This window comes from Triticum dicoccoides, chromosome 2B (assembly GCF_002162155.2).
Source record: "Triticum dicoccoides isolate Atlit2015 ecotype Zavitan chromosome 2B, WEW_v2.0, whole genome shotgun sequence".
Taxonomy (NCBI): domain Eukaryota; kingdom Viridiplantae; phylum Streptophyta; class Magnoliopsida; order Poales; family Poaceae; genus Triticum; species Triticum dicoccoides.
Window position 1 is genome coordinate 47481922 of NC_041383.1, and position 11732 is coordinate 47493653.

Sequence of the window (11732 nt, forward strand, 5' to 3'; positions counted from 1 at the left end):
TAGGTGTGCGTGGGCGTGATCTCCTTTGTATTCGGCAACTCGTTTTGAGCTCTGCATAAATAACAGAAACACCTGAAAAGGCCGCAAGCAGTTCAGCAGCGAAAAACACTCTGTCAGACTTCATCCTCCTCGCGATCCGATCTTCCTCCTTCCCTCTCTCTCGCTCGGCGGGTCAGTTTCTGCAACAACAACGACGTGATCGACCACCGGCCAAAAGTCGATCACCGACCAGTTTAGCAATTTTGATCTCGATCACCAACTGAGTAATGACGAGGTGGAACAAATCGATGATCGATGCATGCAGAATCAATCGAGTTTTCAATTCGCCATCTGAAATTTCGGCGAATTAGCCGGTCTCTCATTGTCAGGCATCATTGTGTCGGGCTGCCGGCCACCCTTGGACAGCATGCAGCCAGATCATCCATCGAGCTGTGTCGATCTCAATGCGGACGCCTATATAAACCACAGTGCCACTCAGCCGACCCATCATCCATCCATTAACTCAGACATGGCAGTTTCGAGAGCGCTCGTCCTCGGCGTCCTGCTGGCAATCGCGGTCGCCAATGCCGAGGCAGCGTCCGTCGTGGTCGGCCAGGTCAAGTGCGCCGACTGCACCAGGAAGAACTTGAAGGCCGAGGAAGCCTTCAAGGGTAAGCGCTAGCTAGCTACAGTGTAAATGCATGAATGCATGATGGTGCTCTGCTCACTATTGTTCTGCCATGAATGCACAACAGATCTTCAGGTGGCGATCAAGTGCAAGAACGTCCACCGCGACTACGAGAGCAAGGCGGTGGGTGCCCTGGACCGCACCGGCGCCTTCAGCGTGCCCCTGGCTGCCGACCTCCATGGCGCCGACTGCGTCGCGCAGCTCCACAGCGCTGCCTCCAACGCGCCGTGCTCCGGCCAGGAGCCATCCATGATCGTGCCGGTGTCCGAGGGCACCACCTTCGGCATCATGGCCGGCGCCAACACTGCCACGCCGTCCGCTGCGTCGCTTGAGTGTGCGTCCATGACCCTGTGTGGGCCGATCAAGAAGCACATCATCGAGCACTTCCACCACAAGAAGCCCATGCTGCCCAAGCCGGAGCCCAAGCCCCAGCCCCACCCGGACTATGGCCCCGTGCCCAAACCCGAGCCCAAGCCGCAGCCCCAGCCGGACTACCACCCCGTCCCTCCCACGCCCACCTATGGCGGCGGCGGCGGTGGTGGATACCACGGCCACCACTGAGTCTGGTCTGCCACTGTCCGGCTAAGCACCAAAATCTCATCACCGGTTACATGATCAGTGTCAGTGAGTGATCGACGTTACTATTTATCATCAGTTGCTTGCGTAGCCGCGTGGGTATTCTTTGGTGGTCTTCTGCCATTCGCTACCACGTTTTAGTATCTGCACTGCATAGTCGAGAGTTCAGAATAACATTTGTGAGGAACTTGTGTATAAGAAGTTACTGTGAATCAAGTAATGTAATCAAGTCCATTTGAGCCAACGCAAAGTTCCTTCCTAGCTCGGCCTCCACGGCCCCTCTTATCTACACCATTCGTTTTGTGTCGCGATTTGTGCAGGAAAGCACCGTCACAAGCATGCACTTGTTTGATGCAGTGTCATTTGTAGGCATTGTCCCATCCGTTGCAGCCAAACAATAATCAAAAGCAAGCTAGGCCTGTATGCTAGTCTCCTCGTGGCTCAGTCTCAATGGGTGTCCAAAGCTGGTCAAGAATTCACAGGCTCACATGCAACAGTTGCTCTCATGCAGCAGCTTTGCACTGTACATAACACTGTTTACTCTCCTGAACTTTTACCGATGAACATGCAACACATGCAGGCCGAAATATGATAGGAGAGAGAAGAGAATGGGTACATGAAGGAATCTTTGTCCAACCGGGAGAAAGAGAGGGGTTTGCATGGAGAATGTTTTATCTCCACCCCTTCGTCCCATGTGCATTGAGTAATAGTGATTTCTTATTCGAGGAAGTGACTTTTAGAATTTTTATTTGACATCTTTAGAGCATCTCCAGCCACGCCGCCAATAGGCCCTCCCAGGCTATTTTTTCGTGCCGACGCCCAAATATCGGCCCAGTCGCGCCCCTGGATCCTGTTTTTCGCCGATTTGGGCTGAAATTGGCGCCGGCGTACCCAAACCAAATCCGGCGCGCTGGGGGGCTCCCAGAGGCACCGGGACGAGCGATTTTGGCGCGAACGCACTGCGGGCCCGCCGAGTAAGCGACACTCGCCTCGTAGTCCTCACAACGCCTCGGTTTCCCGCGGGGAATCAATGCCAAGGCTGCCGCCGGTCAGCCTTCCATTGATTCCTCACGGGCGGCACGGCGATGCCCCCCCTCCCGCCATGCGTACACACGGCGCCCAGCTATAAAAACAACGCCTCTCCCTCGCCTCTGGCCACACCCGCCCATACCCGCCGCCGAGCTCAGCCTCTCCCCCCGCGCGCGGCTGCCGGGCTCTGCCTCTCTCCCCGTGCCCACCCGCAATGATGACTGAACGGTTCCCCGACGATGGGGCGGCGGCCAACTGCTTCGGCCGCCGCTCGCTTCACGAGTGGGAGGCGTACTTGCTCTTCGAGGCCAACATCCCGGTGTTGGGGAACGTGGTAATTTTAAAAAAAAAATCCTACCATCACACAAGATCTATCTAGGTGATGCATAGCAGCAAGAGAGGAGAGTGTGTCCACATACCCTCGTAGACCGAAAGCGGAAGCGTTATTTAACGTGGTTGATGTAGTTGAACGTCTTCTGGGGCGACCCTGGGGCCGGCGGCTGGGAACCCGAACGGCCCCAAGCCGATTTTTTCACTGGGTCGCCCCCAGGTGGTGATTTTTCGAGCCCTCTGGGGGGCCAACGGCTGGATATGCTCTTAGAGAGCACACTTTATCGAAAGACAGAAGAAAAAAAGAGAGAGAGTTGCATGTAAAGTTCACGAGAGAAAGATGCGCTGCATGCAAAAAGAGAGAGGGGTCTGCACTATGTCTCAGTCTGACGGGAGATGGACAAAAAGAACGTCACATCAGTTACAGTCCCTACTAGTCCTAGCGGCAGGAGATTAAGATTTGAGAGCTGGCGCCAGTTGCTAATTTTCCATCGATGCACACATCCACATGGAAGTGAGCACAGAATGGATGGCTACGATAGCAGGTACCACGAAGGATGAGCTACAAAAAACTGCACTCCCCTTGAGCCAATGGAATTACTGAAGCTCGTTCGAGTTGATGGATGATTGGGTATGACGATGACAATGGTTTTGCCATGCATTCCGTAGTTTTTTGTGACCATCATTAGTTTTAGTCGATTTTCAGATATGTGGACTGAAATTCAGGCTAATGTGCAAATGGATTTTGTGATGGACAACTCATGGCATTCACGTCAAAAAGAGAATGCTAGCCACTGGTCCACGCTTGAGAGCGGACTAATTTGGAACAGGTTTATCTAGGGCACATCTACATGTGCTTTAGTTATTGCATATCTAAGTGATTCAATCAAACTAGAAAGAAATTGTGAGTGGGTACCAGAGCTATGGCCTGGTCCAGCTCAAGTACACAGACGGGTATATCTGGCCCAAACAGGTAAAGACCAAACAACCAGTACCACTTGGACAGAAGGGCGCGGCTGCTGCCATATGCAGATAGATCAAGACGTCTACATTGGTGCATCGGCCGTCGTTGTGAAGGGAATTAGCGAAGCAGCTAGCAATTCTGGAAGCGCTAGCCTGCCGAGAGGGCCTAGCTTTGGCGGAGGATCCTTTTCTTTCAAAAATTGTAGTTGCTCCTGCTTCTCAAACGGTGGTGAAAAATGACATACAACAAGGAGCAATTGGAGTCTATGGAGCAATTAACAGAGAATTCAGGGACCGAAGGATTCAGTTCCATAAATGTTCTTCAGTTTATAAGCGCACAATTTTAACTTTGAGGCCCATACCCTTGCAAAACACACTGTTGGTTTAGATGTTGGTCGTCATGAATGTTAGGAAAACCCTTATGATCCCGCTGTAATTCATGTAAACCTTGGTTTGAGCAATCAATAAAGTGTGTATTGCCTAAAAATCCAAATGATAACGTCCACACGTGTGGCATATTTGCACATCGCACACACATCTTGATCCATCTTGATTCTGTTTTGCATGAATCCTAATGGAATCTGAGTGCCACGTAGGCATAGTGTGTTGTGTGGGCGTTAGAGCACTCGCCCACCCGACCCGCTGCGTGCAGTTACCAGTTGCGCCATGTGGGCGAACCAGTTCCCGCCCACACAGTCACCAACCAGCCCACGCGCTTGTGGGTGAACTGCTCTTCGCCCACAGAACGCTCGTACGGTGATAGATGACAACTGCAGTTGCACGTATGCGGCAACTAGGTAAACACACATAACAACTAGGATTTGTTGGTAGATGGCAACTGCAGTTGCGCGTACGTGGCAACCAAGTAAACACACACATAGCAACTATGTGTAACCATACATGGCAACTATAGTTGGACCACACGTGGCAACTGTTGGAAATATGCCCTAGAGGCAATAATAAAAGTATTATTATTATATTTCCTTGTTCATGATAATTGTCTTTTATTCATGCTATAACTGTATTATCCGGAAATCGTAATACACGTGTGAATACATAGACCACAATATGTCCCTAGTGAGCCTCTAGTTGACTAGCTCGTTGTGATCAACAGATAGTCATGGTTTCCTGGCTATGGACATTGGATGTCGTTGATAACGGGATCACATCATTAGGAGAATGATGTGATGGACAAGACCCAATCCTAAGCATAGCACAAAGATCGTGTAGTTCGTTTGCTAGAGCTTTGCCAATGTCAAGTATCTCTTCCTTTGACCATGAGATCGTGTAACTCCTGGATACCGTAGGAGTGCTTTGGGTGTATCAAACGTCACAACGTAACTGGGTGACTATAAAGGTGCACTACAGGTATCTCCGAAAGTATCTATTGTTTTGTACGGATCGAGACTGGGATTTGTCACTCCGTGTAAACGGAGAGGTATCTCTGGGCCCACTCGGTAGGACATCATCATATGCGCAATGTGACCAAGGAGTTGATCACGGGATGATGTGTTACGGAACGAGTAAAGTGACTTGCCGGTAACGAGATTGAACAAGGTATCGGTATACCGACGATCGAATCTCGGGCAAGTAAAATACCGCTAGACAAAGGGAATTGTATACGGGATCGATTGAGTCCTTGACATCGTGGTTCATCCGATGAGATCATCGTGGAACATGTGGGAGCCAACATGGGTATCCAGATCCCGCTGTTGGTTATTGACCGGAGAACGTCTCGGTCATGTATGCATGTCTCCCGAACCCGTAGGGTCTACACACTTAAGGTTCGATGACGCTAGGGTTATAAAGGAAGCTTGTATATGGTTACCGAATGTTGTTCGGAGTCCCGGATGAGATCCCGGACGTCACGAGGAGTTCCGGAATGGTCCGGAGGTAAAGATTTATATATAGGAAGTCCTGTTTCGGCCATCGGGACAAGTTTCGGGGTCATCGGTATTGTACCGGGACCACCGGAAGGGTCCCGGGGGCCCACCGGGTGGGGCCACCTGCCCCGGGGGGCCACCTGCCCCGGGGGGCCACATGGGCTGTAGGGGGTGCGCCTTGGCCTACATGGGCCAAGGGCACCAGCCCCAAGAGGCCCATGCGCCTAGGGAACCCTAGAGGGAAGAGTCCTCAAGGGGGAAGGCACCTCCGAGGTGCCTTGGGGAGGATGGACTCCTCCCCCCTCCTTGGCCGCACCCCAAAACCCATCTAGGGCTGGCCGCCGCCCCTAGGGGGTGGGAAAACCCTAAAGGGGGCATAGCCCCCTTCCCCCCTATATATTGAGGCATGGGGCTGCCCATAACACGCGATTTGATCTCTCGTTGGTGCAGCCCTGCCCCTCTCCCTCCTCCTCTTCTCCCATGGTGCTTGGCGAAGCCCTGCGGGATTGCCACGCTCCTCCACCACCACCACGCCGTTGTGCTGCTGCTGGATGGAGTCTTCCTCAACCTCTCCCTCTCTCCTTGCTGGATCAAGGCGTGGGAGACGTCACCGGGCTGTACGTGTGTTGAACGCGGAGGTGCCGTCCGTTCGGCACTTGATCATCGGTGATCTGAATCACGACGAGTACGACTCCATCAACCCCGTTCACTTGAACGCTTCCGCTTAGCGATCTACAAGGGTATGTAGATGCACTCTCCTTTCTACTCGTTGCTGGTCTCTCCATAGATAGATCTTGGTGTTACGTAGGAATTTTTTTGAATTTCTGCTACGTTCCCCAACAGTGGCATCATGAGCTAGGTCTATTGCGTAGATTCTTTGCACGAGTAGAACACAAAGTAGTTGTGGGTGTTGATGTTGTTCAATATGCTTACCGTTACTAGTCCAATCTTGTTTCGACGGTATTGTGGGATGAAGCGGCCCGGACCGACCTTACACGTACTCTTACGTGAGACAGGTTCCACCGATTGACATGCACTTGGTGCATAAGGTGGCTAGCGGGTGCGAGTCTCTCCCACTTTAGTCGGAACGGATTCGATGAAAAGGGTCCTTATGAAGGGTAAATAGCAATTGGCATATCACGTTGTGGTCTTGCGTAGGTAAGAAACGTTCTTGCTAGAAACCCATAGCAGCCACGTAAAACATGCAACAACAATTAGAGGACGTCTAACTTGTTTTTGCAGGGTATGCTATGTGATGTGATATGGCCAAGAAGAATGTGATGAATGATATGTGATGTATGAGATTGATCATGTTCTTGTAATAGGATTCACGACTTGCATGTCGATGAGTATGACAACCGGCAGGAGCCATAGGAGTTGTCTTTATTTATTGTATGACCTGCGTGTCATTGAAGAACGCCATGTAAACTACTTTACTTTATTGCTAAACGCGTTAGTCATAGAAGTAGAAGTAGTCGTTGGCGTGACAACTTCATGAAGACACGATGATGGAGATCATGATGATGAAGATCATGGTGTCGTGCTGGTGACGATGATGATCATGGAGCCCCGAAGATGAAGATCAAAAGGAGCAAAATGATATTGGCCATATCATGTCACTATTTGATTGCATGTGATGTTTATCATGTTTATGCATCTTGTTTGCTTAGGACGACGGTAGTAAATAAGATGGTCCCTTACAAAATTTCAAGAAGTGTTCTCCCCTAACTGTGCACCGTTGCTACAGTTCGTCGCTTCTAAGCACCACGTGATGATCGGGTGTGATGGATTCTTACGTTCACATACAACGGGTGTAAGACAGTTTTACACAGCGAAAACACTTAGGGTTAACTTGACGAGCCTAGCATGTACAGACATGGCCTCGGAACACGGAGACCGAAAGGTCGAGCATGAGTCGTATAGTAGATACGATCAACATGAAGATGTTCACTGATGATGACTAGTCCGTCTCACGTGATGATCGGACACGGCCTAGTTGACTCGGATCATGTAATCACTTAGATGACCAGAGGGATGTCTATCTGAGTGGGAGTTCATAAGATGAACTTAATTATCCTGAACATAGTCAAAAGACCTTTTGCAAATTATGTCGTAGCTCGCGCTTTAGTTCTACTGTTTTAGATATGTTCCTAGAGAAAATATAGTTGAAAGTTGATAGTAGCGATTATGCGAACAGTAGAAAGCTTATGTCCTTAATGCACTGCTCAGTGTGCTGAACCCCAAACGTCGTTTGTGGATGTTTCGAACATCGAACATACACATTTTGATAACTACGTGATAGTTCAGTTAAATGGTTTAAGTAGAGGCACCAAAGACGTTTTCGAAACATCGCGGAACATATGAGATGTTTCGAGGGCTGAAATTGGGATTTCAGGCTCGTGCTCACGTCAAGAGGTATAAGACCTCCGACGATTCTCTTAGCCTGCAAACTAAGGGAGAAAATCTCAATCGTTGAGCTTGTGCTCAGATTGTCTGAGTGCAACAATCACTTGAATTGAGTGGGAGTTGATCTTCCAAATGAGATAGTGATGTTTCTCCAAAGTCATTGCCACCGAGCTGCTAGAGCTTCGTGATGAACTATAACATATCAGGGATAAATAAGATGATCCTTGAGGTATTCACGATGTTTGACACCGCGAAAGTAGAAATAAAGAAGGAGCATCAATTGTTGATGGTTGGTGAAACCACTAGTTTCAAGAAGGGCAAGGGCAAGAAGGGATACTTCATGAAACGGCAAATCAGCTGCTGCTCCAGTGAAGAAACCCAAGGTTGAACCCAAACCCGAGACTAAGTGCTTCTGTAATAAGGGGAACAGTCACTAGAGCAGAATTACCCTAGATACTTGGTAGATGAGAAGGCTGGCAAGGTCGATAGAAGTATATTGGATATACATTATGTTAATGTGTACTTTACTAGTACTCCTAGTAGCACCAGGGTATAAGATACCGGTTCGGTTGCTAAGTGTTAGTAACTCGAAATAAAAGCTACGGCATAAACGGAGACTAGCTAAAGGTGAGCTGACGATATGTGTTGGAAGTGTTTCCAATGTTGATATGATCAAGCATCGCATGCTCCCTCTACCATCGAGATTTGGTGTTTGCGTTGAGCATAGACATGATTGGATTATGTCTATCGCAATACGGTTATTCATTTAAAGAGAATAATGGTTACTCTATTTATTTGAATAATACCTTCAATGGTCTTGCACCTAAAATGAATGGTTCATTGAAATCTCGATCGTAGTGATACACATGTTCATGCCAAAAGATAGTAATGATAGTACCACCTATTTGTGGCACTGCCACGTAAGTCATATCGGTATAAAACGCATGAAGAAGCTCCATGTTGATGGATCTTTGGACTCACTCGTTTTTGAAAAGTTTGAGACATGCGAACCATGTCTATTGGTGTATATGCATGAAGAAACTCCATGCAAATGGATCGTTCGGACTCACTTGATTTTGAATCACTTGAGATATGCAAATCATACCACATGGGCAAGATGACTGAAAAGCCTCATTTTCAGTAAGATGGAACAAGATAGCAACTTGTTGGAAGTAACACATTTTGATGTGTGCAGTCGAATGAGTGCTGAGGCATGCAGTGAATATCATTATGTTCTTACTTCACAGATGATTCGAGTAAATGTTGAGTATATTTACTTGATGAAACACAAGTCTGAATTATTGAATGGTTCAAGTAATTTCAGAGTGAAGTAGCAGATCATTGTGACAAGAGGATAAAATGTCTATGATATGATCATAGAGATGAATATCTGAGTTACGAGTTTTGGCACACAATTAAGACATTGTGGAAATTGTTTCGCAATTAATACCGCCTGGAAAACCATAATGTGATGGTGTGTCCGAACATCATAGTTGCACCCTATTGGATATGGTGCGTACCATGATGTCTCTTATCGAATTACCACTATCGTTCATGGGTTAGGCATTAGAGACAACCACATTCACTTTAAATAGGGCACCACGTAATTCCGATGAGATGACACCGTATGAATTATGGTTTAGAGAAACCTAAGTTGTCGTTTCTTAAAAGTTTGGGGCTGCGACACTTATATGAAAAAGTTTCAGGTTGATAAGCTCGAACCCAAAGCGGATAAAATGCATCTTCATAGGAAACCCAAAACAGTTGGGTATACCTCCTAATTCAGATCCGAAAGCAATATGGATTGTTTCTAGAATCGGGTCCTTTCTCGAGGAAAAGTTTCTCTCGAAAGAATTGAGTGGGAGGATGGTGGAGACTTGATGAGGTTATTGAACCGTCTCTTCAACTAGTGAGTGACAGGGCACAGGGAGTTGTTCCTGTGGCACCTACACCAATTGAATTGGAAGCTTATGATATTGATCATGAAACTTCGGATCAAGTCACTACCAAACCTCGTAGGACGACAAGGACACGTACTACTTCGGGGTGGTAAGGTGATCCTGTCTTGAAGGTCATGTTGCTAGACAACAATGAACCTACGAGCTATGGACAAGCGATGGTGGGCCCGGATTCCGATAAATGGCTTGAGGCCATAAAATCCGAGAACGGATCCATGGACTTTGGTGGACTTGCCCGATGATCGGCAAGCCATTAAGATAAATGGATCTTTAAGAAGAAGACGGACGTGGATGGTAATGTCACCGTCCATGAAACTCGACTTGTGGCGAAAAGTTTTTCACAAGTTCAAGGAGTTGACTACGATGAGATTTTCTCACTCGTAGCGATACTTAAAGTCCGTCGGAATCATGTTAGCATTAGCTACATTTATGAAATCTGGCAGATGGATGTCAAGACAAGTTTCCTTACTAGTTTTCGTAAGGAAAGGTTGTATGCAATACAATCAGAAAAGTTTTGTCGATCCTAAGGATGCTGAAAGGTATGCTAGCTCCAGCGATCCTTCTAAGGACTGGAGTAAAGCATCTCGGAGTTGGAATGTACGCTTTGATGAGATGATCAAAGATTTTGGATTTATACAAAGTTTATGAGAAACTTGTATTTCCAAAGAAGTGAGTGGGAGCACTATAGAATTTCTGATGAGTATATGTTGTTGACATATTGTTGATCAGAAATGACGTAGAATTTCTGGAAAGCATATAGGGTTATTTTGAAAGTGTTTTTCAATGGAAAGCCTGGATTAAGCTACTTGAACATTGAGCATCAAGATCTATAAGAATAGATCAAAACGCTTAATGGTACTTTCAAATGAGCACATACCTTGACATGATCTTGAAGGTGTTCAAGATGGACCAGTCAAAGAAGGAGTTCTTGCCTGAGTTGTAAGGTACGAAGTTAAGACTTAAAGCTCGACCACGGCAGAATAGAGAGAAAGGACGAAGGTCGTCCCCTATGCTTAAGACGTAGGCTCCTCAGTATGCTATGCTGTGTACCGCACCTGAAGTGTGCCTTGCCATGAGTCAGTCAAGGGGTACAAGAGTGATCCAAGAATGGCTCACAGGACAGCAGTCAAAGTTATCCTTAGTAACTAGTGGACTAAGGAATTTTCTCGATTATGGAGGTGGTAAAAGAGTTCGTCGTAAAGGTTACGACGATGCAAGCTTGACACCTATCCGGATAGCTCTGAGTAGAGAGACCGGATACATATAATGGAGCAATAATTTAGAATAGCTCCAAGTAGAACAGTTGTTTGGAATAGCTCCAAATAGAGCGTGGTAGCTGCATCTAGGAGATGACATAGAGATTTGTAAAGCACACACAGATCTGAAAGGTTCAGACCCGTTGACTAAAACCTCTCTCACAAGCAACATGATCAAACATAAAACTCATTGAGTGTTAATAACATAGTGATGTGAACTAGACTACTGACTCTAGTAAACTCTTGGGTATTAGTCACATGGCGATGTGACCTGTAAGTGTTAATCACATGGCGATGTGAACTAGATTATTGACTCTAGTGCAAGTGGGAGACTGTTGGAAATATGCCCTAGAGGCAATAATAAAAGTATTATTATTATATTTCCTTGTTCATGATAATTGTCTTTTATTCATGCTATAACTGTATTATCCGGAAATCGTAATACACGTGTGAATACATAGACCACAATATGTCCCTAGTGAGCCTCTAGTTGACTAGCTCGTTGTGATCAACAGATAGTCATGGTTTCCTGGCTATGGACATTGGATGTCGTTGATAACGGGATCACATCATTAGGAGAATGATGTGATGGACAAGACCCAATCCTAAGCATAGCACAAAGATCGTGTAGTTCATTTGCTAGAGCTTTGCCAATGTCAAGTAT

General features: G+C 47.1%; 1 protein-coding gene across 1 annotated transcript; it reads left to right on the forward strand.

Annotated features, from left to right (window-relative positions):
* The first annotated feature begins 508 nt into the window (after positions 1-508).
* Positions 509-1478, forward strand: LOC119367057 (proline-rich protein 4-like). Its single transcript, XM_037632688.1, has 2 exons — positions 509-650; positions 735-1478. Exons 1-2 carry the CDS (start codon positions 509-511, stop codon positions 1226-1228), a joined length of 636 nt encoding a protein of 211 aa, XP_037488585.1. The 3' UTR covers positions 1229-1478.
* Positions 1479-11732: the final 10254 nt, after the last annotated feature.

Coding starts and splice junctions, on each gene's coding strand:
- LOC119367057 (XM_037632688.1), top strand. CDS start 509: ATGGCAGTTTCGAGAGCGCTCGTCCTCGGCGTCCTGCTGGCAATCGCG. Junction 651..734: donor GGCCGAGGAAGCCTTCAAGG/GTAAGCGCTAGC, acceptor AATGCACAACAG/ATCTTCAGGTGGCGATCAAG.